Raw genomic sequence first — 24,948 nt, 5'->3', positions numbered from 1 at the left:
TTTTTAAAAAAAAAAATAAGTTCTCTATTGTTTCCTTCATTTCATTAACATATATATATATATAAAAAAACATCAATTACTTGAAATTTGATAAGGTAATAAAAAGGAAATAATTATAGTAACGGAAACATAAAATGACTTCCCCCTCACTCTCTTCCATCTTATTTTCAATTGTATATACTTTTGCTAACAAAACTAATCCCTATCCTGTTCGATTAATATATACTGATCTCGTCTAATTGTTAATTCAATACCTTGGTATAACCATAATTCAAAATTATATAAGGGATTAAACCAGTGGTTCCCAACCTTTTTTTGACCAGGGACCACTAGGACTTTTTGGTTCGGTGCAGGGACCCCAAGGTTCAAAATAAAAATTCAGAGAATTTGAAAATAAACTTTAATCATAACTGTTAGTTAAACATTAAACTCAGAATAATATTTGAATATATACTTTTATAATAGAGAACTTTTAATTAAAATATTAATTTATTATGGGTTTATAACTTTGTTTTGCAGACCTTAATTTAGTTCTCGTGGACCCCTGGGGGTCCACGGACCCCTGGTTGGGAACCAGTGGATTAAACCAAAGAGTATCCTTTGAATGATCCCATTAAAAATTGCTTTCCATAATAAATTATCCACGCCTCCCATTCCCCCCCAAAATTGTACACTGTCAGTCTGATTTATCAAAGCCGTAAGTTTTGCCATTTCTGTCAATTCCAGCATCTTATTAATCTAGTCTTTTTTAGTTGGTATCTCGTCAGTCTTCCATTTAGCTGCATATATCAAACGTACAGCAGTGGTAGCATATATCAAAAAAGTTCGATGAATGAAAACTGTATCCGGTATCATACTTAATAGCATCATTTCAGATGTTTTAGAAATATTTTGTTGTAAAATCCCTCTTATTGCAGCCTACAGAGCAGTTGAACACAAAAACGCACGGGAGGTTTTGCCTGGGATTTGCCGCTCTCTCGATGCACGTTTTCCCCCAGCCAAATTCTCAGAAATAAGCCCCCCCCCCAATGCAGAGTTTTGAGAATCCAGTTGGGGAAAATGTGCACCTGTAAAGGGGCAAATCCAAGGCAAAACCTCCCGTGCATAAATGGCCGAAGCTGCCTTATGCCGAGTCGCACTGTTTGGCCTATGAAGTCTGCAGTAGTAGAAAAGGGCAAGAGTCCAGTAGCTCACGAAAGCTCATACCCTACCAGAAAATATTTTTGTTAGTCTTTAAGGTGCTACTGGACTCTTGCCTTTTTCTACTTCTGGCCTATGAAGGTCAGTGTTCTTTGCTCTCAGTGGTGGCGGCTTTTTAGGGCTGTTTGCGGGCAAAATAGCTCTTTTACTGCCGAGACACGGCTGCTTCCCTGCCTTTGAATCACCGGTTCAAGGTGGCGCCGCTTTTCTTGTCCCGCTTACTTTGGGGCTGAGATGGCTTCTTCTTTTAGCTCCAAGGCTCCTCCATAAGCTGCCCAGCAATGTTATACGAGAATCCTTAAGTTTAGAATGAATGTTTTAGCAACTGTGTTTATATTATGCAAGAATTGTCCAAACCCACTTTAGAAATTGTGACTCCCACGTTTTACCAGTAATTTGGAACACTAATATTGGCATGGTTAGGCCAAGTATCAGTCTCCTGTATTAAATTCTTATTAAAACTATGTAGTGGGGAGGCCAGGTTGTAGTTACCTTTCAAGTTTACCAGAAAAATAAAGACAGCAGTTGTTTATCTAGACAATTCTATCCCTTCCTTTTGGAATAAATCTTTTTATAAGTGCAGATCCTAACAATAGTTGCCCAACTATCTGGTGATCTCTAGTTCTGCCAAATATGCTTATTAAACTAAATGTGCTTTCCAGTGAAATGCTAAGGACACTTTCCTGGGGGTAGTAATATTAATAATGTTAATGGTGATGAAAGAATGTATCACATCCTACAACAGAACAGTTTGTTTTCTAGAACCTTGTTACTTTAAATTTTATGTGGTTTTGCTTTCCAGGTTCCTCCAGTGCTGTGCAATCGCCAATTAAGTTTCAGTCTTCAACTTCAGTTTTGTTACCAGCATGGGAATCCACGGTTTAGCCAAGCTGATTGCAGATGTGGCTCCTGCTGCCATTCGAGAACATGACATCAAAAGTTATTTTGGCCGGAAAGTGGCTATTGATGCTTCTATGAGTATTTACCAATTCCTAATTGCTGTGCGGCAGGGAGCTGACATGCTGCAGAATGAGGAAGGCGAGACCACTAGCCACTTAATGGGCATGTTCTACCGTACCATCCGCATGGTGGAAAATGGCATCAAGCCTGTGTATGTTTTTGATGGCAAACCTCCACAGCTGAAATCGGGTGAACTGGCCAAGCGCACTGAGCGCCGAGCTGAGGCAGAGAAGCAGCTGGAAGAGGCCAAAGAGGCAGGCGAAGATGAAAATGTAGAAAAGTTTAGCAAGCGGCTAGTTAAGGTGACCAAGCAACATAACGATGAGTGCAAGAAGCTGCTGAAGCTGATGGGCATCCCATATGTAGAAGCACCCGGTGAGGCTGAAGCTAGCTGTGCTGCCCTGGTAAAAGCTAGTAAGGTCTATGCAGCTGCTACTGAGGATATGGATTGTTTGACCTTTGGTAGCCCTGTGCTGATGAGACATCTTACTGCCAGTGAGGCGAAGAAACTTCCCATTCAGGAATTCCACCTGAACCATATCCTTCAAGACATGGGTCTGACTCAGCAGGAGTTTGTTGACCTCTGCATATTGCTAGGTTGTGACTACTGTGAAAGCATCCGTGGCATTGGGCCCAAGCGTGCCGTGGAGCTCATCAAACAGTACAAGAGCATAGAAAAAATTGTACAGCAAATAGATACCAAGAAGTACTCCCTGCCAGAGAACTGGCTTCACAGGGAGGCCCAGCAGCTTTTCTTGGCCCCTGAGGTTGTAGACCCAGAAGCTGTGGAGCTGAAGTGGAGTGAGCCCGATGAGGAGGGGCTTGTCCACTTCTTGTGTGGGGAAAAGCAGTTCAATGAAGAAAGGATCCGTAATGGGGTCAAGAGACTGAGCAAGAGTCGCCAGGGTAGCACTCAAGGGCGACTAGATGACTTCTTTAAGGTTACTGGCTCAATAACTTCAGCTAAGCGCAAAGAGCCAGAGCCCAAGGGATCCTCCAAGAAAAAGGCAAAGGGCAGTGGTGCAGCAGCAAAGTTCAAAAGAGGAAAATAACCTTATTTTCATTGCATCATTTCCTTTTCACTCCAAATCCTGTTGGGAAGAAAGTATACTAAACTGCAAACAAAGGACCATTCGACAACCTGCTGTAGCTCTTTGGTACTCAAAAAATAGACATCACTCTTGCCAGACCTCCAGCCTAACATACATGGAGGGTGCTGCTCTCCATGGTAAGATCTTGATGCGGCTAATCACTAGCTACAGATGCAGCTTCCCTGATGGCTGGGACTACTGCAAACTGACCCAGAGAATGAGGCTACCACATGCTCAATTGCCATGACTCAGCCATCCTTACTCTATCCATATTAGTTGTACCATGCCTGGGGATGGCTTTAGTTTTGGTTGTAGCTTTTAATACATACTAATGAGTACACTTTATCTTCTATGTATGTGTATGCCTAGTTTTCAAAATGAATTTTCTGAAACGGATATGGAAGTATCAGCAATCAGCAAACTGGAAGTATCAGCAATCACAATTTCAATACTGAATAAATAAGATGGGCAAACAAGAGGGCTTCCAATTGAACAAATCTAAAAGAGCTGCATTTCCATTTTGGTCATTCTATACTCAGGTATGGTTGATGCAGAGGTCATGCTGGGTTGGATCCAGCTATCCATCAGTGGAAGGTATTAAAGTCATGAATCAGTGTTTCCTTTCCCCCCCAGCGGTTCTTTCTGACCCCAGGAAGATTTAGTCTTGAGGTCACAGGATTCACACAGTTCAGGAGGCCACAGCGAGGAGGGGAAAGGGGATGAAATTGATCTCTTCCATTGGCATCGCTCCAGGAACAATTTTTCCCTCTTCCCAGTGCAGCCTCTCAACCCACATGGATCACGCAACTCCAGGACTAATTTTCCCAGTGTCAGAAAAAAATAGTTTGGTGGAGGAAAATACGGGAAAGATCCACAATTCTTGCATCCACAGATTGCAGGATCCAGCTCCCTGTCTTCATTACATAGCTTGGCTTGCTCGTGTCAGCTTAAAGAATGGAGATGTCAGTTACAGGGATCAACCTAACTCGAATCCTCCCGGATTTGCTTCAAAACCAGCTAGTAGAACAGCAGCATTGTGAACATGCTAGTGGTTGGAGATGGTCAGAAGATATTTTTCTCATTTAATGAATGTTGTGTGGTCTTTGTTTTGTTTTTAAGCTGGAATAATTTTTTCTCTTTTGTCCATTTAGTTCACCCAAGTTTGTAAATATTTATAACTGAAATAGGAAAATATGTACATCTTTGGACTTTGAAAGAAATAAGGAACCAAATTCTACATTGTCTTATTTTATGAATAGCTTTGTTTTGCTTTTAGTTTGAAAACCTTTAAAGTTAAACTGACAGAATAGAAATGCCATCCTGGGCTAGTTTTTTTCTGCTTTAACTCTTGTATTAAATGTACAATAAACCTTTCTTCATTGTCACTGTGTGACTTGTGGAAAATGTTCTAAACAAGGGAATTTACTAGTGTTCTTTGAGAGTTACAGTTATGGGCTGTAATTTTGCTTAAAATACTCTATTCTTGGGACTATGCTTTTCCACCGCACAGTAACTATCTGGAAAAGAAAATATTGTTTCCAGCAATGCTCTCTGGTGGGAGCTGTAGCTGTTGTGAGGCACTGCATATAAAGTTCAGAGATTTCTGTCTGTTGGCATGCTTTGGTGCTCTCACAAAAAAAAAAAAACTGCTGGGTTAGGACTCCCACTGAGCCACTGCCTGATTGTTGTGGTTAAATGGCTGAAAGTCAACACACTGGAGCTTAATCAAGACAAAGGTCTATAACATTGTGTTGCCCACTTTCGATGGGGTTCAGCTGACCCTTACTGACTCAGTTAAGAGCTTGTTATAATGGACCCAGCAGAACTGCTGGAGAAGCAAGTTAATTTAGCAACTGGTGGGGGAAAAGCTCCCCCCCCAACTTTAGCGCAGAAGACATGGCCCCTCGAAATCACTTCAGAGGTACCAGTTGGTGCAGAATGCTACAAGTTGATTTTCAGATAGCTGAAAATGTGGGTATACGCAGCGTATGTAGATAGTCCTGAATGTGGATATACACACCATAGAGCTACAATTCACTCTGACCTTGCTTACTGAGATATTTGGACCACTATCTGAAAAATGATTCTGGAAGTTCCTCATCTATTACAATAATCAAGGGATTATCTAGTTAATGAACTGCCCCTACTTGTGTGTGTTTTTGGAGCTTGGTCAGAAATGCTGTATTTTAAATAATTTCACTTTATGGTGTGTCTTAACAATTTGTACCACTGAGGAAGGCCTTTTGGCTGAAATGTTTGGTTTTAAAAACTATTTCTAATGTACTAACGGTTTGTTAATTTATTGCAAGCAAACCTTAAGTATTCATTTTGTTATTAGGCTTTTTGTCAACCTTTTTGGTTACCCAATGTAAAGAACTAACAAAATGATGATTATTCTTCTATTTAATGCAGTACAGAGATAGGCATATTTACAACACTGGTTTCAAGAGATTTAAGCATATCATACTCAGCCTTCATGCAAATACCACCTAACAACTCAAAATATCCAGAAAACTTAATCATTGCACAAACATTTTCTTGTCTTTCCTGGGTTTTGTTTTCACCCTAGTTTGTTCTATAATGGTCACTTTCATCCATTTCATTGATTAATTACTTTCATGCTGTTTAAGAAAAAAATCTGTTGTTTACTGTTCATATACAGCATTGGGAGAGTTTGTATGTCTTACTCCAAGCCTCCACCTTTCTTAGTAGCCAAGGGGAAATTCAAAGGAAATTCTTCTGAACAGCAATGTAGTCTTTGAAAATCTGTCGGGCAGCAGCAGCAACAATTTCATGAGAGCAGAGACTTCCACAAAGCCATTACTTATTTATGAAGATAGGCATCCAACCAGAGTTCTCCAGCATCCTTTAAGGAACTGTAGTGCCCCAGAAATGGGAAAAATTGTAGGGAAACGGAAAGATAAAATGAGTCAAAACAGAAGTAACAGACTGCTTTGAGTCTGAAAAGCACGGACTTAAGTGATGTAAAATGCTTGGTTCCCCCAGCCATGCTTATTGTATTAATCCCCTGCCTTTTTTCCCCATTCTATAACTCAGAGGTGTATATAAATTTCCCAGGAGGGCTTCCATTTGGTTAATGGGCAGAATTAGGCCTAGTTACATTCAGCAGAGTTGTCTTTATTATGTTTTCCACCCATACCCTCTAAACGTCCATCTTTTATCATTAGACGAAATTGCTTTGACTGATACGTACTGTAAAATATCTGCAAAGGCTGTCTGTAAGGGCTTACACTGGTACTCAATGCCATGTTTAGAACACAAAGACTTCACCAGAGGGGCCACTTTCCAGAAGTTGTGTCGAGGCATTGACGGAAAAAGGCTGTGAAAAGAGAAGTATTGCATGTTGTCCCATAGGATTGCTACTCATTTAGCACCAAAAGTCTAGAAATCATGATACACAGAAAAGACACCCTTGCCCAAAGAACTGATAATTTAACAGCTGTTTCACACACCTGACAATTTTTCCCTAAAGACAGATCACCTAATTGGAAAAAAATGTGTGATTTGATATGAAGGCTTGCATTTAGAATCCACGCTGCACTGTGGCTTCCATACAGCTTTGGCAGGGGAGGGCGGGTTATAAATCACAAAATAAATAAAACAGGCAACTTTTATGCAAGACATTATCTTCTATGCTTCAAGTCACATGACCAAAAACAGCTGCCACTGGTCAAGCTATGTTCTCTAAAAGTTCCTTGTTGAATGTCATCTTGCTGAATTTTGATGTCTATCTCCTTCCAGCTACAGGAGTTTAATAAGACCTGAGGAACGAAGTGACTTGCTCTACAATGTAACAGCCATCATAACAGTTCCTACAGGAACAACCACCATGCTTCTCCCTCAAGAAGAACAGCAGAACCTCCTCAGAAAAGAAAAACACCTTTTTTTCCATAGAACCTCTTGGCTTTCCCCCACAGGCTTTTCCTTTGCCACCCTCTCCTCTGAAGAGGGAACCAGCCAGGGCTTTTCGCCCTCACAACAACTCCAGAATTTTTTGTTGGCTGTCTGGATGGCTTACCTGGGTATGGGTACGCCCTCAAATAAAAGACATACTTTTCCATTTTATCCAGCACTTAATTCCCACCATCACAGTTGCCACGGTTTTTCTGCCCTTCCCACTTTAATGTACCACACCACTTGTGGATAGTTTCTTTTCGAACACTCAGGTACATTGCATCAGAACATTTTTCTTCGCTTTTACAGTAGTCACTGGTGGCTGATAACATCAAAATTAGAGCTACACAGATAAAATCTAGGAGAGATTAGAGTGAAAATGCTTCCTTAAAATTTATACTCACTGGTGTTCAATCTGGAAATTCAAGTGCCCAGTAAACCAGTCATTGAACAAGGACTGGTGTACATTGCATGTTGCCTGGAGCTGAAAGGGAAAAATTGGTGGATTTCTAAATACAGATTTCTTTGGGTGCCTGCGTGACAGCATGGTAATGCCTAAAATCTTTCTACAGTTGGCATAATCAACAGGATGACTGCATCAGCCTCTAATTCACATGTTTCCCCGGGGCCTCAACAGGTCCCATGTCACTCATACAGCTCTTACCTCCCCGCTGCCATATGTCTACATGGGGTCTGTTCTGCTGAAAGAAAGAACTATTGCCTATATGCTTAATTAGTTCTGGAATACTGAGAAACATTGAAGAGGCAGTTACGTGAGTGGGGGGGAGTAGTATGAAACGGCGAAAACGCATGGGAGGTTTTGCCTTGGATTTGCCGCTCTCTAGATGCACATTTTCCCCATCTGAAGTCTCAAAACTCTGCAGGGGGCTTATTTTTGAGTTTTGAGAATCTGGCTGGGGAAAATGTGCATTCAGAGAGTGGCAGATCCACGGCAAAACCTCCCATGCGTTTTCGCCCTGAGAATTTTGTGGTGCTTTCCTTCCGAACTATGTAGGAATTATAAAACAGCCTCTTAAGGGTCAAAGAATTGCTTTTGATCATCTCCCCTTTCCATCTTTGTCGGTAGTTTTTACTTTTGTTCAGGCCCTGCTCTGCTGAGGACTTTTAAGAAACTTCCTCTGTATTACTTGTGAAAATATTGCACAGCTGAGAATAAATCTTGCTGGCCGTATGGTAACTATCCACAAGATGGCACCATTAACAGATTTACAGAATATAGTTGCATCCCCATATGGTTGCATTCTGAGCTATAGCAACCATTTACCTCCTAATTTACCCTGTCCACAAAGAAAAATTCAATTAAGAATTATTACTGTACTGCAACAATAGTGCAATATTCAACAATATGTTAAAGCAGCCTTATACTAGAACTATTAAAAGGAAATAGAATGGGGAAAATATCACATTACTAACATAGTTAACACTCATCCATAATAGCAAAAATAATTAATGAATCACATTCTCCCTTACACAGGTCACTTAGAGAACCATAAAAATTGCAAACAGGCAGAAAATGTTCAATGTCAAAGAGAATAAAACTAGTTCAGGCAAAGAAATACTGATTTGCTTATATGGAATCAAGAAAACCTTTTCCAAGCCAGCAAAGACTTGTGGAAAACACTGTGGAAAGAAAGACCTATTAGTAAAAATCTCTTATGTTGCATGAGATCTTTCACTCTGCTGATTGGAACTATTCCCTGTCAGTTCTAGTCTCTGCTGCTTCTATCCCACTCCTAAGCTCATTGAACTCTGCAAACGACACCAGAATAGCAAATAATAATGTCTGTTAATTTCCTATTCCCTATTCATTTGAATTATTTTAATGATAAAGGAACATTTTCATCTTTTATTCATTCATTCAAATTTATAACCCGCCCTCATCCCCAGCGAGCCAGGCTTAGGGCGGATAACAACAATTTTCATTAATTGTAAACAAATACACATACCAGGGACAATCTCCAGAATGAAAAACAGGAAGAAGTGTCAGTGATAGCAAGTTGCAATATAACTTGCTCTCCTTGAGCCCACCTGCTGCCATTTTTCTCTAGCTGAGCCTTATACTCTTCACGTACATTTTCTGTCTCTCTTGTTACTTGCTGCCATTCACAATCCCTCTGTCTTGTTTTTTTGTAATGACTCTGACCCTTCTGCTTTCTGCCTACTTCACTGAAGTGTCTTGCCCCTACTGACTCCTTCCTCTTTCTCAACTCCATTTAAATAACAGCCTTGCTGCACCTGGACTATTAAAGCCTTATTGCCTGGCTCCATTTCTGCTTCTTTTCTTCTGGGCTAAATACTGCTGGTAACATCTTCATATAGTTGCCAGCAAAGATCTTACCTGACTGGAGACCCAGTCCAAGTTTTTATCATAATCTATATCCATGGGTAAGTGGTTCATTTGTGATACCCATACAAACCATGAGCTTTCCAGCATCCTGCAACAGATAAGTAAAAACCATCACCATACATTTGTGAGCATAAGTCAATAATCCAGCTACACTGGAAAACACTACACAGGACTTTTTGTCTTTCACACAGAAGGACTTTGGTGGGCACTTGGTACCTTGTGCAGAATCTGGATCTCTTAAAAACTTCATTCCATTGTCACTCCTTCATGCAGACATGTAAGCATTTATCAGGTTTGAAAACGCCTGCTCTTCAAATAAGAAGTTTGTCTACCCATTTGCATTAATTTAACTTCATATGTTGAAAACAGTACAAACATTTTCTTATTTGTTCATTCATACACACACACCCTGTTGGGTTAGGCTCCTTTGCTGTTAATAAGAGTCAAATTAGTGGTTTTTAGATCAGCAACCCCAAATTCATTAAATTCTTACCACACAAGATAGAATGCATCAAGATTTTCGCTTGTTAAGTCAAAACACATCCTCTGTTGGATCAGGGCCAATGTGTAGTGTAGTGCTGTGATAGAATGTAGCATTAAATCATGTATGTTGTGCTGTACCTTTATGAAATTTACAGATATATTAAACATGCAAGGCTTGACCACATCTTTCTTATAGATATCTCTGGTTTCCTGTAAAAGTTATAATCTCACAGTACCTTTTTCAGTCTTGACAAGCAGGCTGAAATAAAGAGATATACTGTTCATTGTTAGAATGAGTTATAAAAGGCTAGCCAGACTAGCTCTCAACACTAAGAACAATGCCCGAGAGTTGACATCACACCCAGAAAAATCCCACTGTGAAAACAGTGTTTATTGGAGTATGCTCAGAGAAGCATCATATCACCTTTAGAAGGCATGAATAAGAAGGTTCTGTAAAGTCATGGGTTGCTGTATGTAATTGCATCAATATAAGCACACCCTATAACTTGTGAATCTCTATTTTGAAATTCAGTGAAAGCTGCTCTTATCCCTTTCTATAAACCTCTGGGTAAGACTCTTTAAAATTCCAACTCATTTGCAAATTCAGTTTAGATAGATTAAGAATGTCATGTATGCTAATCTGTTCTTACTAGTTTTGATCTATGTGACTGTATTTTGTATACTGGTAATTAGTTCAAGAATAAATAGATAGATTTTAAATAAAGATTTTAACTAAACCACTGTCTAATTACTGCTTGAGGAGTAAATTGCTTTCACTCTAAACAATTTCCAACCTCCTAATGTAGGTTAATCAGAAATTTTGTTTATTTCAAGGGTGATCATTTGAGGGAACAATTATATCCTATACAGCCTTCTGATTTATAGTGGTTAGTGTGTTGAAATAGTTGACGAAACTCTTAAAATTGCTAACGATAGTCAAGAAGCAAAAATAAAAAGTGACAGAAACAGAATAAAAAAATCGAAATGTAGCATTTCCAGTGACTTGCATATAGAGACAAAGAGAACTATTATAATAACCAGTGCAAAGAAGAGAACACAAAAAGGGAAGAACAAGTGATCTTTGGTTCTTGTAGGTTATCCGGGCTGTGTAACCGTGGTCTTGGTATTTTCTTTACTGACCTTTCGCCAGCAGCTGTGGCAGGCATCTTCAGAGGAGTAACACTGAAGGACACTTCAGTGTTATTTCTCTGAAGATGCCTGCCACGGCTGCTGGCGAAACGTCAGGAAAGAAAATACCAAGACCACGGTTACACAGCCCAGATAACCTACAAGAACCAATGAACTCTGACCGTGAAAGCCTTCGACAATATTTTGAGTCTATCATACTTTGGTCACATTCTGGGAAGACAAGAATGACTGGAAAAGACAATGATTGTTGTGGGTCTGCCTGCCAACATCTCCTCGGATGAGGAATAGACAGAGGAAGCCGGCCCCAGTTCTTGGACTCCACAGGAAGACCCAATAGACAAGGGAGAGAGATTGTCAGGTGCAGAGGAAGAGTCTCAGGTTAAAGTCGACACACCAGGCCCTCATTCTCACAGCCTGGGAGCCAAAGCTGAAGTAGAAGCGCTGCAGCTACCAGCCTCACCCTCAGGGCTGCCAGAGCGCTTGGAAAGTTGGAGAAGGAGGGCCCGGAGGGAGGTGCAGGAGCAGTGCAGTAGCAAGCGGTTGGCAGCCCGGCACTGGTCAACCTCTGCATGTGAGCGTGACTCACCACAGGATCATGGCTGACAGCCATATTGGCTGCTCAGCCTTCAATTAGTTGCACCTGGGTGACTCAGCAGGCAGAGGAATTTCACCTGTTCCTGATCAGGGTGGTCCTGATAAAAGCCGCCAGAAAAGGGTGAACCAGCTTGTCCACAACCCTTGTGTATCTGCTGTTGCGGTGTGCCTTAGATCTCATTGTGTTTGACCTTGGATTGGACCGGGACTTTGCTTAATGGATTCACCCCTGACTTTGGCTTGTGCTCTTTGGATTTGCCCTTCTGGTTTGACACTTGGAACTTCTGAATATCTTTTTGTTTTTACCTAGGACTGTGTTTGGACTATGCTTGTTGCCTCTTGCCCCAGGTGCCTGCCCGGACCCAGACAATAATGCTAGGAAAAGTGGAAGGCAGCAAGAGAAGAGAAAGACCCAACATGAGATGGATTGCTTCTATAAAGGAAGCCATGGCCCTCAGTTTGCAAGACTTGAGCAAGGCTGTTAATGATAGGATATTTTGGAGGACATCAATTCATAGGGCTGCCATAAGTCAGAAGAAACTTGCTGGCACTTAACACACTCATACACCATGCATTGTTTTGATTTCCATGTGACCATTTAAAGTAATGCCCCCTCAAACGTTGGTCTCACGGCTGTAACAGTACCTGAGTAGCAGGTAGAATGCCAGACTATTTAATCCAAGTAGGCTGCCACAGATGAAGAAAAATCGGATGTAGAAGCTCAACATGCATGCCAGCTCCTGTGAAAAGGGAGATAGAGATAAGAAAAATGTGAAAAGGGAGATAGATAAGAAAGATGTACAAAGTCCTTCTCCCTAATGCCAGTGAGGCTAAAAAAACTTCCTGATACTCTCCAGTTTCAAGATCTGCCGAAGGTAATAACCAGTCCCATAATTGTCACATGATTCTGTGATCATAAAGTGCAAGAACAGAAACAGGTATTGAGCTCAGAAATGCATCATCTTGAGAATTTCAGCTTTCCTGTGTTAAAATGTCTTTAAAGGTGGTGAAAAGCATGTCGAAAAGACTGGAAATCATGGAAGCCAGAAAGGCAGCTGAAAAGGATTTCCAGTGGACTAGGAGTGGAGCTTTGGTGCCCTGTTTCCAGTGGCCTAGGTGTTGAGAAAAGATATTTTAGTCTCATTAATAATACATACATCCGTTAATAGTGGAGCTTTATCATTGGGGAGCAAAGGTAAACAATGATTTGAGCAGACAGTGGGAGAACTAATATCTAGGAAACCATCCATTCTGCTTTGTTTTCTTTGGGGTGCTGCAAATTCCTCGAAAGGGCGATTTCTTTTCCTCCCAATAATAATGACCAATTCTTTTCAATCACCTTAGTGCTTGAGTTAATGAAAGGTAATGGTCTTATCAAATTCACATTTCATGCTGAATTCATAACAAAAATCCCTGTCTCCCTACGAGAAATATAGAGAGACAAAAGGGAACAAATCCAGAAGAGGTAACAGCTCAGAGAATGCCTTTCTCAGTCAGCCGAGCCAGCTAAGCTCCACTTTTAAAAAATAGCCATTAAATAAAATAAGTAAATAAATAAATAGATAAATAAAAAACAATATACAGCCTGCAGCTATAGAACAGAGAGGAAGGGCGAAAACGCATGGTCACTTTAGCCTCCTTTATTCCCTGTTTCATCCAGGATTCAGCCAGGATCTAACACACATTCGGCGAAACGCATGCGTTCAATCCTGGCTGAAACAGGGAATAAAGGAGGCTAAAGCGACCATGCGTTTTCGCCTGAAGTCTCCGTCTGTTCCCTCCCCAAAACCAGAACTAATTAAGGCACACTCCCCGTCTTATTAAACGATCAGCTGGTCAAAAAGAAGAAACAAAAGAAAATAATAATAAAAGAAGACACAGCTCTTCGGAAGCACAGCAAACCACTGTTGCCCAGATAACCAGAAAACCAGGGCTGTAACCAGAAAACCAGAACCGTATTCAAAGAGAAAACCAAACAACAATGGAGCGGAGAGCTCAATGACGCCCTTCTCAGCCAAGCAGGCCAACTAAACTCCATTCAAAAGTAGCAGCAATTAAATAAAAGGAATAATTAATTAAACACAATATTCAGCCTGCAAATATAGAACAAAGGAGAAGGCTCTGTCTCAACCGAGCCTTCAGCTGTTCCCTCCCCGACACCAAAGCTAATGAAAGCACACTCGGCATCTTAGCAAAGTAAATGCTGAGAAACACTAAGGAAAGCATCTTCACACGCACGCACACACACAAAAGCTCAAGCCAGCCAAGGCAGCTATCTTGAGACAGGACAAAAGAGACCCAAATCAGCTGGACTGAAAAAAATAAAGACAATAAAATAATAATAAACAGGCACAACTCTTCAGAGAGCACAGCAAAACACCGCCAACCAGATAACTGGAAAATGGAAGTCACCATATCAGACCCAAAAACATCAGTGTACCAGCCCTAGCCTCACCTGGTAAGAGAGAGACATTTGGACCACTGCTAGTTTTTTTGTATTTTCAATGGGAAGACTCCATTTTTACTTCTTCCTCTCAGAATGCCAGGGGTGCAAACTGACACCACCACCGTTTTAAATCGGCATACCTGTTCAGCATTTTAAATTGGAAGGTGACAAGCCAAGATTATGACTTGAGAAATCCCACCCTTATTTTTGTAACATCTAGCCTAATGAAGAGTTAGAACATAAGAAAAGCCATGCTGGATCAGACCAAGGCCTATTAAGTCCAGCAGTCTCTTTACACAGTGGCCAACCAGGTGCCTCTAGGAAACAAGACAACTGCAGCAGCATTGTCCTGCCTGTGTACCAAAGCACCCAATATAATAGGCCCACTCCTCTGATCCTGGAAAGAACAGGTATGCATCATGACTAGTATCCATTTTTCCTAGTAGCCATGAATAGCCCTCTCCTCCATGAACACGTCCACTCCCCTCTTAAAGCTTTTCAAGTTGGCAGCCATCACCCCATCCTGGGGCAGGGAGTTCCACAATTTAACTATGCGTTGTGTGAAGAAATACTTCCTTTTATCAGTTTTGAATCTGTCACCCTCCAGCTTCAGCAGATGACCCTGCATTCTAGTATTATGAGAGAGGGAGAAAAGCTGTTTCGGTTGATCGTGTGTGTGTGTGTGCGTGTGTGTGTAAAGTGCTGTCAAGTTGCAGCTGATTTACGGCAACCCCACAGGATTTTCAAGACAAGAGACTAACAGAGGTGGTTGGCCATTGCCTTCCTCTGCATGGTGACCCTACAATTCCTAGTTGGTCTCCCATCCAAATACTAACCAGGGCTGACCCTGCTTAGCAGCCAAGATCTAACATGATTGGGCTAATCTGGGTCATCCAAGTTGTGCGCCTTCTGTTCTTTTGGGATTTTCCTTTAGACCAACTTTGCTACCTACAACCTCTTTTTAAATCTCTAGATCCAATATTAAACATGGTCTCATGCTAACCATAACTGCAGCCCAACGGGGCTGCCCACAGACAAGCTAAGGCTCTCTACCTCATCAGGGGACTCCCCAGGAATGCAGAAAAATAATATGGATTAGTAAATTGATCTAAAAAGAAAGAGTAGCCTAATGAGGACAAAATATGCTCCAGAAGGGGCAAAACACTGTAAGGAAGTGGAAAGACTGCTTGATGGTATGCCAATAAAGGGTTTGAAATTTGTAAGGAAGTGGTCACCTTAGCACCAGGCCCTTGGAGGCAAAGAATCGAGTAATAGGGAGAATGTGTAAATTCTTACAGAATAAGTGGCCTGGTCTGAAAAATGCCCTTACTTGACTCAGAAGGCCAATTTGGCCTTGGGAGTTGCGCACGGGGCAGTCCTGGTTTCACTCTGTAGAGTTTCACAGCTGAAATGCTTTAGCTAACAGCTGGATTTGATGGATCGTTTTATGTTGCCAGGGTCTGTCCCGTGAGTAGGGTTGCCAGGTCCCTCTTTGCTATCGGCGGGAGATTTTTGGGGCGGAGCCTGAGGAGGGCAGGGTTTGGGGAGGGGAGGGACTTCAATGCCATAGAGTCCAATTGCCAAAGCGGCCATTTTCTCCATCTCCATTTCTCTATCGACTGGAGATCAGTTGTAATAGCAGGAGATCTTCTGCTATTACCTGGAGGTTGGATAGGATAAAAATAAGGCACCACTGTACTAGTATCAAGTAGATTAGAAAATCAGTACAGGAGTGAGATGTATTATCAAAAGTGCAAAAGGTTTATCAATGAGCTACTACTATTAACACACCAATATATACAACAAATACATACGCAACAACATAACCCACAATACAATAAACACAGGTGAAAATGTACAATAGTATCAAGATCAAGAGAAAAGTCTCAAACAAAGTCTAAATGGTAGAGTACATATGTCGTGATGGAGTAAGTTAATGCCATGTGTAGCAATCCATATTGTAACACTCTATTACTGCAGGTTACAAATCCCAGGAAGGGATCTTTCTTTACCCTTCGTGGGATTTGTAACCTGCAATAATAGAGTGTTACAATATGGATTGCTACACATTTTACCCTTCGTGGGATTTGTAACCTGCAACCAGATCAGATCAGTTTATTTGCGGCCCTTGGCCAGATAAAACAAGATACATGGACTAAAATGGTCTTACCGACAAAGGTTTACAGTCCGAGTCTTAAGTCACTTAAAAAAATAAAAAAAATAACATCCAAGTTACATCTGCCATTTGGACTAATGAAGTGGATCGACTGTGGCAATGAATTTTCATTGCAGCCATACAAAAGTTTGCTACCTGAGAGGTGATTGAAGGATTATCTCCTTGTAGGAGCTTTTCTATGTTTTCTCTTTCCCTGTCGGATCCCATTCTCAGTATGAGGGGCTCAATAAACTTAAAATGTATAGTGTAAAAGTTACAGTTCAGGAGAACATGCTCAGTGGTTTCTAAATCCCAGGATTTGCAGGGGCATAGTCTCTCTGCCCTGGGTATCTTCTTGAATTTCCCCTCTAACATAGCAGAGGGTAAGACTGCACACCTAGCCAAGGTAAAAGCCCTCCTATATTTGTTTATCTCTAAGTAACGGAGATAGGCTGCTGGTGCAAGGATAAATTTGGAGTGGGGGGGGAGGAGCCATAAATAGGGGCACTCTTGCTAGATCAACTTGTCGCTCGATATCTTTAACCCTTTGGTTTATAGTTGACTTAGATGATCCCACCCTAACTGAAGTAGTGCTGGGGGGGGGGGTAAAACCCAGGTTATTTAGTTTGTCTTCAATGGCTATTATCCACTTTGACCTTAAAGGTATCACAAAGAATCAGTGGAAGAAGACTCTTGGGGTTGAAATTAATTTTCAGCCAGAGATAAAGTGAGGACAAGACAACCCTTGCCTCCACCTTCATCATGCCAGTTTCTAAACGGATCATAGCATTTGATACATATCTTGGCAATTGCAGGGCAGCTCTAAGAAACTTGGATTGCACTCGTTCCATGGGAATAAGACATGAGGGTGGAGAGTCAAGTTGTGATCCATATAACATTTGTGCTAGCGTTTTCGCCTGAAAAAGTTTGAGGGCAGCTGGAATATAGTGTGCCCCTTTGGTCCAGAGAAAATTTATTATTGAACGGGCTGATCTTTCCCCTAAATCGGCAACATAGGTATTATGGGCCAGCTTGGAGCCAGATGCCTGGATTGTCGTTCCAAGATATTTGAATTGGGTTACCTGTTCCAACCTATGGCCATTTATGCTCCACCTCCTATATTTAGGGCGATTACCAAAAGCCATTACTTTTGTTTTGTCATAATTAATATTCAGGCGTTCCTTCTCACAGAACGTTCCCACTCTCACTAGTGCTCTCCTTAGGCCAACTGGGGTTCTTGAAAGAAGTACTGCATCATTGGCATAGAGCAAAATATGAATATGCCTGTAGGCTAGTTTAGGTGGATGTAAATCCGGTGCATTCAAGGAACTATGTTATTTATATAATAGGCAAATAGCAGGGGGGCGAATAAACAGCCCTGCCTAACTCCTCTATAGGTGTTTATGGGGACGGAAAGATATCATCTTCTATTGCATCTGACTCTCAGTGCTGTCAGTTCATGTAGGGCTTGCAGCAGTAACAGGAGCCTTTTATCTACATTTGAGGCTTCGAGCTTGTCCCAGAGTAAAGGTCTGGAAATCGAATCAAATGCTGCCCTAAAATCAATGAATGCCGCATATAAAGAGGGTTGTCCCTTATTAGAATATTTCTCTGCTAGATGTTGCAGGACAAGGCAGTGCTCTATCGTTGCTCTCCCTTCCCTAAAGCCTGCCTGCTCTATTGCCAAAATACCCTCTTGATTGAGCCAAAGGGTTAATTCATCTAGCAGGTGCCTTGCATATAATTTGCTGATGACACTTATGAGACTAATTGGCCTATAGTTGGAAGGGTCCTTTCTACTTCCTTTTTTATAAAAGGGGACGACTAATGCCAGCCCCCAGTCTTTAGGGATTCTTCCAGTGGAGTCTATATAGGTAAACAGTGCGGATAGAAAGGAAGCCCACCAATCTATGTTCTCCTTGATAAACTCTGGGGGGATACCGTCATATCCAGGAGCTTTACCCCATCTTAGTTGGCTAGTATGGGATTTGACCTCATTTAATGAGACAGGTGGCCAGGAGGGAATATTTGATGGGTCAGGACTATAGGGAGCCAAAGAATGCACGTCATCATAAAGGCTCTGAAAAAATATGACCCACCTATCCGCGGCCACATGTGAGTCTAAAGGTGAGTTCTCCTTGCAATTGCTACCAGTAACTAGCCTCCAGAATATGGATGAATTGTTAGCCTTGGCAGCTTTAATCAATAATCTCCAAGACTCCTTAAGGTGCTCCTTTTTCTTTTGAGAGATTAAGAGTTTGTACATCTTTTTGTGCAGGAGAAGGGATTGCTGGGCTGCCTTATTTGGCTACCCTGAGCTTTGATGAACTTACTATAGGCTTGTTTAAGGGCTGTTTTTGTTTCAAGGCAGTCCTTGTCAAACCAGGGCTTGGATTTAATTATCGGCCTCTTTCGTTGCTGACATGAGCTAAAGAGCAAGGGTCTTAATCTCTGAATAAAATCCCTATAGAGTATTAATGGGTTTTGATCTGGGGCTGGATTTAAAAAGGCTGTACAGTATGAATATACCTCCTCCGCTGACAGGTGATCTTTCAATTTAGATTGCAGCTCATTCCACCATCTTATACGTTTGCCCATTGGGTTAGATTCTGATGTGGCCGTTGTATAAAGAACGCTAAGGTGGGCGTCCCCTAAAGGTAAAGTGGCCTGTAAGCATAAAGGAAAATGATCTCCCTCTAAATAAGGAAGATTTGGAAGGACTTTACCATTAACAATAGTTGACAGCACACCAGCATATAGTCAAGGGTACTGGCTCGAGAGCCCGCCATGTAAGTATATTCCCCAGGGTGATCCCCTTCTGAGGAGCCATTTAGAATATAAAAGTGTGATTTGAAATCGAATTTTGCCAGGCACATACTGGCGAAATTTGACCTGCAACCTTTTGATGGTGAATATGTAGAATTATAAGATTACCGGTTGAAGGACTGATGAAGAATTTATAATTAAGAATTTGAAACGGCCGTATCCTCACCATGACCTGGGCTTCTTCTAAAAAACTACATGGCATTAACTTACTCCATCATGACGTATGTACTCTACCATTGAGACTTTGTTTGAGACTTTTATCTTGATACTATTGTACATTTTTCACCTGTGTTTATTGTATTGTGAGTTATGTTGTTGCGTATGTATTTGTTGTATATATTGGTGTGTTAATAGTAGTAGCTCATTGATAAACTTTTTGCACTTTTGATAATAAATCTCGCTCCTGTATTGATTACCTGGAGGTTGGCAACCCTACCCGTGAGGTTAAAAAAGGGGCAGAGTTTAAGCGGAGACCCGTGAGGACAAGGCAAGGAGAACTGTGAAAGTTTTGATGTATTGCTGACGGCTTGATTTTATTGTAACGCCTTGTTGAAGTACAGTGAGAATTGGCTCTGGGCATGGCTGCTTAGCGAATTGGTGTGCAGTTGAATTAGTCAGGATAGTTATCTAGCAGCTAGTTTATTTTTATATGCCTGTTGTTTTTTAGAAGGCCTATCTTTGCTCTCTCTAACTGATAAACTTGTTATATTAAGCAGAAGTGTGGAGCTCGGGTTTGTACATGGTCTCACCGCAGAAATGAACCTTAAAGTTTGGGTAGTGTGGCTTGTTAGTCCCGGAGCCTTAAACAAACAAGCCAAAGCCCCTCTGGCTTATCTGTTTCTGTGGTCGATGTGATCAGTGCTCAGAACAGAGGGGCAAGATGAGGCTTACCAACATGGCCAGCAAGTGAGAGTCAATTAAAAGGGAAAAGGCAGAGAGAAGAAATCTGTCAGATCCCAGAGAGCTTAGAGAATCCTGTAGAGGGAGCTTTTTGGGAAGTGGGATGGGATTTCCAAATTATTCCCACCCAGCTTATTTTATCTGTATAGAAATCAGTTATCAAAATTCCACCCCATGCTCCCACCATTCATAATACCACAAAGAAACAAGAAGAGGGAGGCTTGACCCTTAGTGGCTGAGATCACCAGGCATCAGGAGCAGGGTCAGCTCCCATCACAGTGTGTGTGTGTAAAGTGCCGTCAAGTCGCAGCCGACTTAGGGCGACCTCTTTTGGGGTTTTCATGGCAAGAGACTAACAGAGGTGGTCTGCCAGTGCCTTCCTCTGCAAAGCAACCCTGGTATTCCTTGGTGGTCTCCCATTCAAATACTAACCAGGGCTGACCCTGCTTAGCTTCTGAGATCTGACGAGATCAGGCTAGCCTGGGCCATCCAGGTCAGGGCCCCATCACAGTGGGTTGCTTGAAATGCTTTCACCCATATACTGTAAGCGAATAGCTGTAATTTGTTCTTATTGGGGGTAGGGGGCAAATAAAGCTCTGCACTTGGGGACAACATGGTTGTGAGGGCAAAATCTGCCCTTCATTCCCAACCCAAGATCCTCACTGATAGGGATCTTACAGAAGGTTGTGCACGGGCAACCTTTCTTTTTCTTGTGATACCAGTTCTTCTGTTCTCCATGTGATTTTGTAAATTAACCAAAAGCAGGGTTGGGGTGGAAAGAACGTATTGAGAATAGGTGAGCGTCAATTAAAGGACGGGAAGTAGGGTGGGGTGGGGAATCAGCCTGTTCAAGCTCCTGACAGCTTAAGAGAATCCTGGAGGGGGGTATTGTGGTAGTGGGTGGGATGGGATTTCCTAATTGCCCCCCACCTGAAATAGGCAATAGTTTTGTCACAGTAGGACAGCCAAGGCATCCTGAGGTGGAAATGAGAGCTCCTTTTGCTTCCTCTGCAGCCCTGACAATGCCATACTTACCACCCAGAACCTTTTCTTGATAACGAGATAGAAGTTGTGGTACTGGAAGTAGGTAGGAAACAACAGTGGAGGCACAGCTGGAAGAAAGAGCAAAAGAAAACCAACATAAAGAAATGAGATGTTCAGTGGACGTCAGTGAGACTGATGGACCCCACTGGCAGTGAATACACTGGACAAGTTAAAAGTAACAAAGCACAGGAATTCTACAGATTTAGTTGTGGATGTTTCTTGGCCTTTCAAACTTTGATTCAGGCTTTTGGGGCTGAGGTTAGGGTTGCCAGGTCCCTCTTTGCCACCGGCAGGAGGATTTTGGGGTAGAGCCTGAGAAGGGCGGGGTTTGGGGAGGGGAGGGACTTCAATGCTATCGAGTCCCATTGCCAAAGCGGCCATTTTCTCCAGGTGAACTGATCTGTCACCTGGAGATCAGCTGTAATAGCGGGAGAGCTCCAGCCACCTGGAGGTTGGCGGTAGGGTTGCCAACCTCCAGGTATTAGCTGGAGATCTCCCGCTATTACAACTGATCTCCAGCTGATAGAGGTCAGTACGCCAAGAAATGGGCTTCATTTTTCTCTCCAAAACCTTAATGACTAAATATAGAATTTGATTTATCATGTTGTTTATAAGAATCTTGTGACTAACAGATTCTGAAAAGTTTACTTTCCCATTCTAAACATGTCCCCCCCCCCCCCGGGTATGATGATACAGCACATTCCTTTTACTTTCCAACACAGCTGCAAGCAATCGGCAACAGTAGCTACTTAGCAATCCTCTCAGTAGGATAGTTAGTTACTATACATCAAATTAGGAAACAAGCAGATCCTTTTTCCATACACAGGTAACGTGGGATTACATTTGTAAAAAATTGTTTTTTGTAAAAATTGTTTCTATTATATATTTAGAGAAATTATTTGGAACAGTCGATGTAACACTATTTAATAGTACCTGGATGTGTGATACCAAATGTTTGTTTTACAGAGGCTTTTCGCCCTATTCAAATAAATGGGCAAATTGGCCCTTAAATATTATAAAACATAAAAGGAAGACCAACTCGCTGACGAAGCATCGAAACGCCGACCAACCTGGAGGCGGCATCAGTTGGACTTCACGTGTTTTCCGTTTCTCTTCCGTCATTCCGACGGTGACATCTGTTCCTGCAGGATTTCCTTCCCTGCCTCCAGGAGACTCCCGTTTTTGGCACACATCTCCAGCCAGAAAATCCACATTGAGGACTCACGATCCTCCTGGGCGTTCCAGCTCTTGTGCAGCTCCGCTGCTTTTTTCCATCTCGGTGCGGCTTTGCCGCTTCGTGAGTACTTCAGCCCTTGGGGCTTTGTGTCTCTCCGTCCTTCTGGACTTTGTGCCCTCCTGGCCACGGGACATTTTTTTCTTTCCCTTTTGGACTTATACTTTTGTGCCTGATGGTATTTTGGGATTGTGTTTAGGTTTATGTAACATATATGTGTGTGAAATTAACACTCTTCTAGATTATTTGCGTGTGACAATAACACCAATTTTTTGTTATCCAAAGAGTCTTTGTTCATTATTATAGAGTGTAGTGATATAGCGGTATAGCAATTTATTTACCACTTACTTTCAATATTGAGCCCACATGCTGGTTGTTACAACTAACTTTGTTGTTTCAGCATAGACCATTGTTTTTTTGCTAAACCTCCAGGTACTAGCTGGAGATATCCTGTTATTACCACTGATCTCCAGCCAATAGAGATAAGTTCCCCTGGAGAAAATGGCCACTTTGGCAATTGGACTCTATGGCATTGAAGTCCCTCCCCTCCCCAAACCCTGCTCTCCTCAGGCTCCGCCCCCAAAATCTCCCACTGGTGGCAAAGGGGGACCTGGCAACCCTACTGAAGGTTCTGCTCTCTGGGAAATTAATGTCACGCTGACTTGCAGTTTCCAGAGAGATAAGGGCCGAGATGAAGTCAGACACAGGTGCAGGTGAGATCAAGGGCCTGAGAGCTTCAAAGCCAGAGATCCAGAGGCAGATTCGCACTCACATTCCATCTCATTAGTACAAAGGCATCGGTAAGTTGCTTGACTGTGAATACATGCTAGCTGCAGAAATATGTGGTTGTGTGTCTTAGCAACTCACCTGATTGGCCAAACAGGATCAGGCCAGCTAAGGCAACTCCGGCATAAAGCAAAACCATTCATTCCAGTTTGTTCCATCCTTTTTGTTTGGTCTTTCCTTTGGGCCATCCTTTTGACTGTCAGTCGGGCCTTGTGTGGCCAGAATACCTGGTTCTGGGATTTTGGATTATGGAGTTCTATCTGGACTTGGTATCTCCAGTCTGACCAGGTAATATCTGGGTCAGAAGACTAAAACCTGTATTCTAGGTTTATTATTTAGTTTTATTATTTTACTTCCTGTTTTGCACTGCTCTTATATTGGTATACTTGTGCACATTTATTTAATCAACCTTATTAACTCTACTCATGTGGTATTATTTGGGTTCCAGGTAGGGTTGCCAGGTCCCTCTTTGCCAACAGTGGGAGGTTTTGGGGGCAGAGCCTGAAGAGGGCAGGGTTTGGGAAAGGAGGGACTTCAATGCCATAGAGTCCAGTTGCCAAAGCGGCCATTTTCTCCAGATGATCTGATCTCTATCGGCTGGAGGTCAGTTATAATAGCAGGAGATCTCCAGCCACTACCTGGAGGTTGGCAACCCTAGTTCCGGAGTTTCAATCTAAACCCAATACCTTCACCTGTTTTGGCTACAGCTACCAAAGTAATTGTTTTTGAAACTCAACTTGCAAGTGTCCTACCTCGCAGGGCTGACTTATTGATTAATACCCAGTGGGGCTGGAGACCCAGTCACTAAGTCTCTCACCTGACGGTTAGCTTAGAGGAGCTGGTGGTGGGTCATTACCCTGGGCGATAAGGATTCACTCCCCAGTTTTGTGTGTTTTGCTCTTGACCTTCACCCCAAAGCCTTCTTGTGGGACAAGAAGCCACTTGCCTAGCATAGAATCTCACAGGAGACTGACTTATAGCCCACTGAAGTGGCACCATACAAATTCATTGCACGTGAACCCAAAAACTGTCATAATATTTCAAGAACTTGAAGATAACTCACTGATGAAGAAATACTTGTGTTGATGGTTGTAAGGCATATATTTTGTCTTCTTTATCCCAAGCTGTGAAAAGAAAGCAGAAGACAGGCTACACTGGCTGTAGAGGTATCTTCCCACATGATCACATCACCTGTTGCATCAACTCTGTGCACACTAAATTAGAGATCCACCCATAGCAATACATGAGCAACTAGAATGACCTCTCAAGGTATATTAGGAGTGAAGCTCCAATAAATATGCTATAGGCCACAGATAGACATTGATGAAACATAAGTTACTAAACAAAAAAGCTGGTCCTGAACTTTTAAAGGTTACAGATCAAAAAATGAAGAAAAATGTTGCATGTCAAGGAATGTGGATATGCTTTTCTGCGGGCTCCTTTGGACTCTGCCTTGTGCATTACTTCTTTGTGATGCATCTAGTTGATGTACCAGGCCTTGTATTTCCTTGTCCGAGAAAACCAGGAGATTCTGAATATGGGGGCTGCTAGTTTTTCAAAATCCCATAAGGGGATTGACTGTCTGTAAGGCCTACCCTCTCCAAGCTGCATGTCATCTCATGGAATATTGCTGGCTGGCATAATACACTTAATGATCCGGACTTTATTAACTTTTTGGGAGCTTTTGATTGTATCCATCTTCAGGAAACATGGTCTCAAGACGAAGTCGCTCTAAAGGGCTTTAAGTCCTATAATTTACCAGCTTATAAAATTAATCATAAGGGTTGTTATAAGGCG

General features: G+C 42.0%; 2 protein-coding genes across 2 annotated transcripts in view; one reads left to right on the top strand and one right to left on the bottom strand.

Moving 5' to 3' along the window:
- Nucleotides 1-2,031: 2,031 nt before the first annotated feature.
- On the top strand, nt 2,032-3,263 carry FEN1 (flap structure-specific endonuclease 1). The gene has a single exon (XM_056851083.1). It carries the CDS (start codon nt 2,067-2,069, stop codon nt 3,210-3,212), a length of 1,146 nt encoding a protein of 381 aa, XP_056707061.1. The 5' UTR covers nt 2,032-2,066; the 3' UTR covers nt 3,213-3,263.
- A 2,812-nt stretch (nt 3,264-6,075) lies between these two features.
- Nucleotides 6,076-24,948, bottom strand: part of LOC130479592 (acyl-CoA (8-3)-desaturase-like) — a 40,752-nt gene continuing 21,879 nt past the window's right edge. The window contains exons 6-12 of the mRNA XM_056851987.1: nt 24,215-24,275; nt 21,123-21,199; nt 12,406-12,500; nt 9,526-9,622; nt 7,571-7,650; nt 6,466-6,591; nt 6,076-6,127 (exon numbers count right to left, since the gene is read on the bottom strand). Coding sequence (XP_056707965.1) covers nt 6,076-6,127; nt 6,466-6,591; nt 7,571-7,650; nt 9,526-9,622; nt 12,406-12,500; nt 21,123-21,199; nt 24,215-24,275 — 588 coding nt within the window. The remainder of the gene's footprint in view (nt 6,128-6,465; nt 6,592-7,570; nt 7,651-9,525; nt 9,623-12,405; nt 12,501-21,122; nt 21,200-24,214; nt 24,276-24,948) is intronic.

Source organism: Euleptes europaea, chromosome 6 (assembly GCF_029931775.1).
Source record: "Euleptes europaea isolate rEulEur1 chromosome 6, rEulEur1.hap1, whole genome shotgun sequence".
Classification (NCBI taxonomy): domain Eukaryota; kingdom Metazoa; phylum Chordata; class Lepidosauria; order Squamata; family Sphaerodactylidae; genus Euleptes; species Euleptes europaea.
This window is presented reverse-complemented; position numbering and strand designations above follow the sequence as displayed.

Bases quoted from the DNA above. Each gene is read 5' to 3' on its own strand.
- FEN1 (XM_056851083.1), top strand. From the start codon at position 2,067: ATGGGAATCCACGGTTTAGCCAAGCTGATTGCAGATGTGGCTCCTGCT.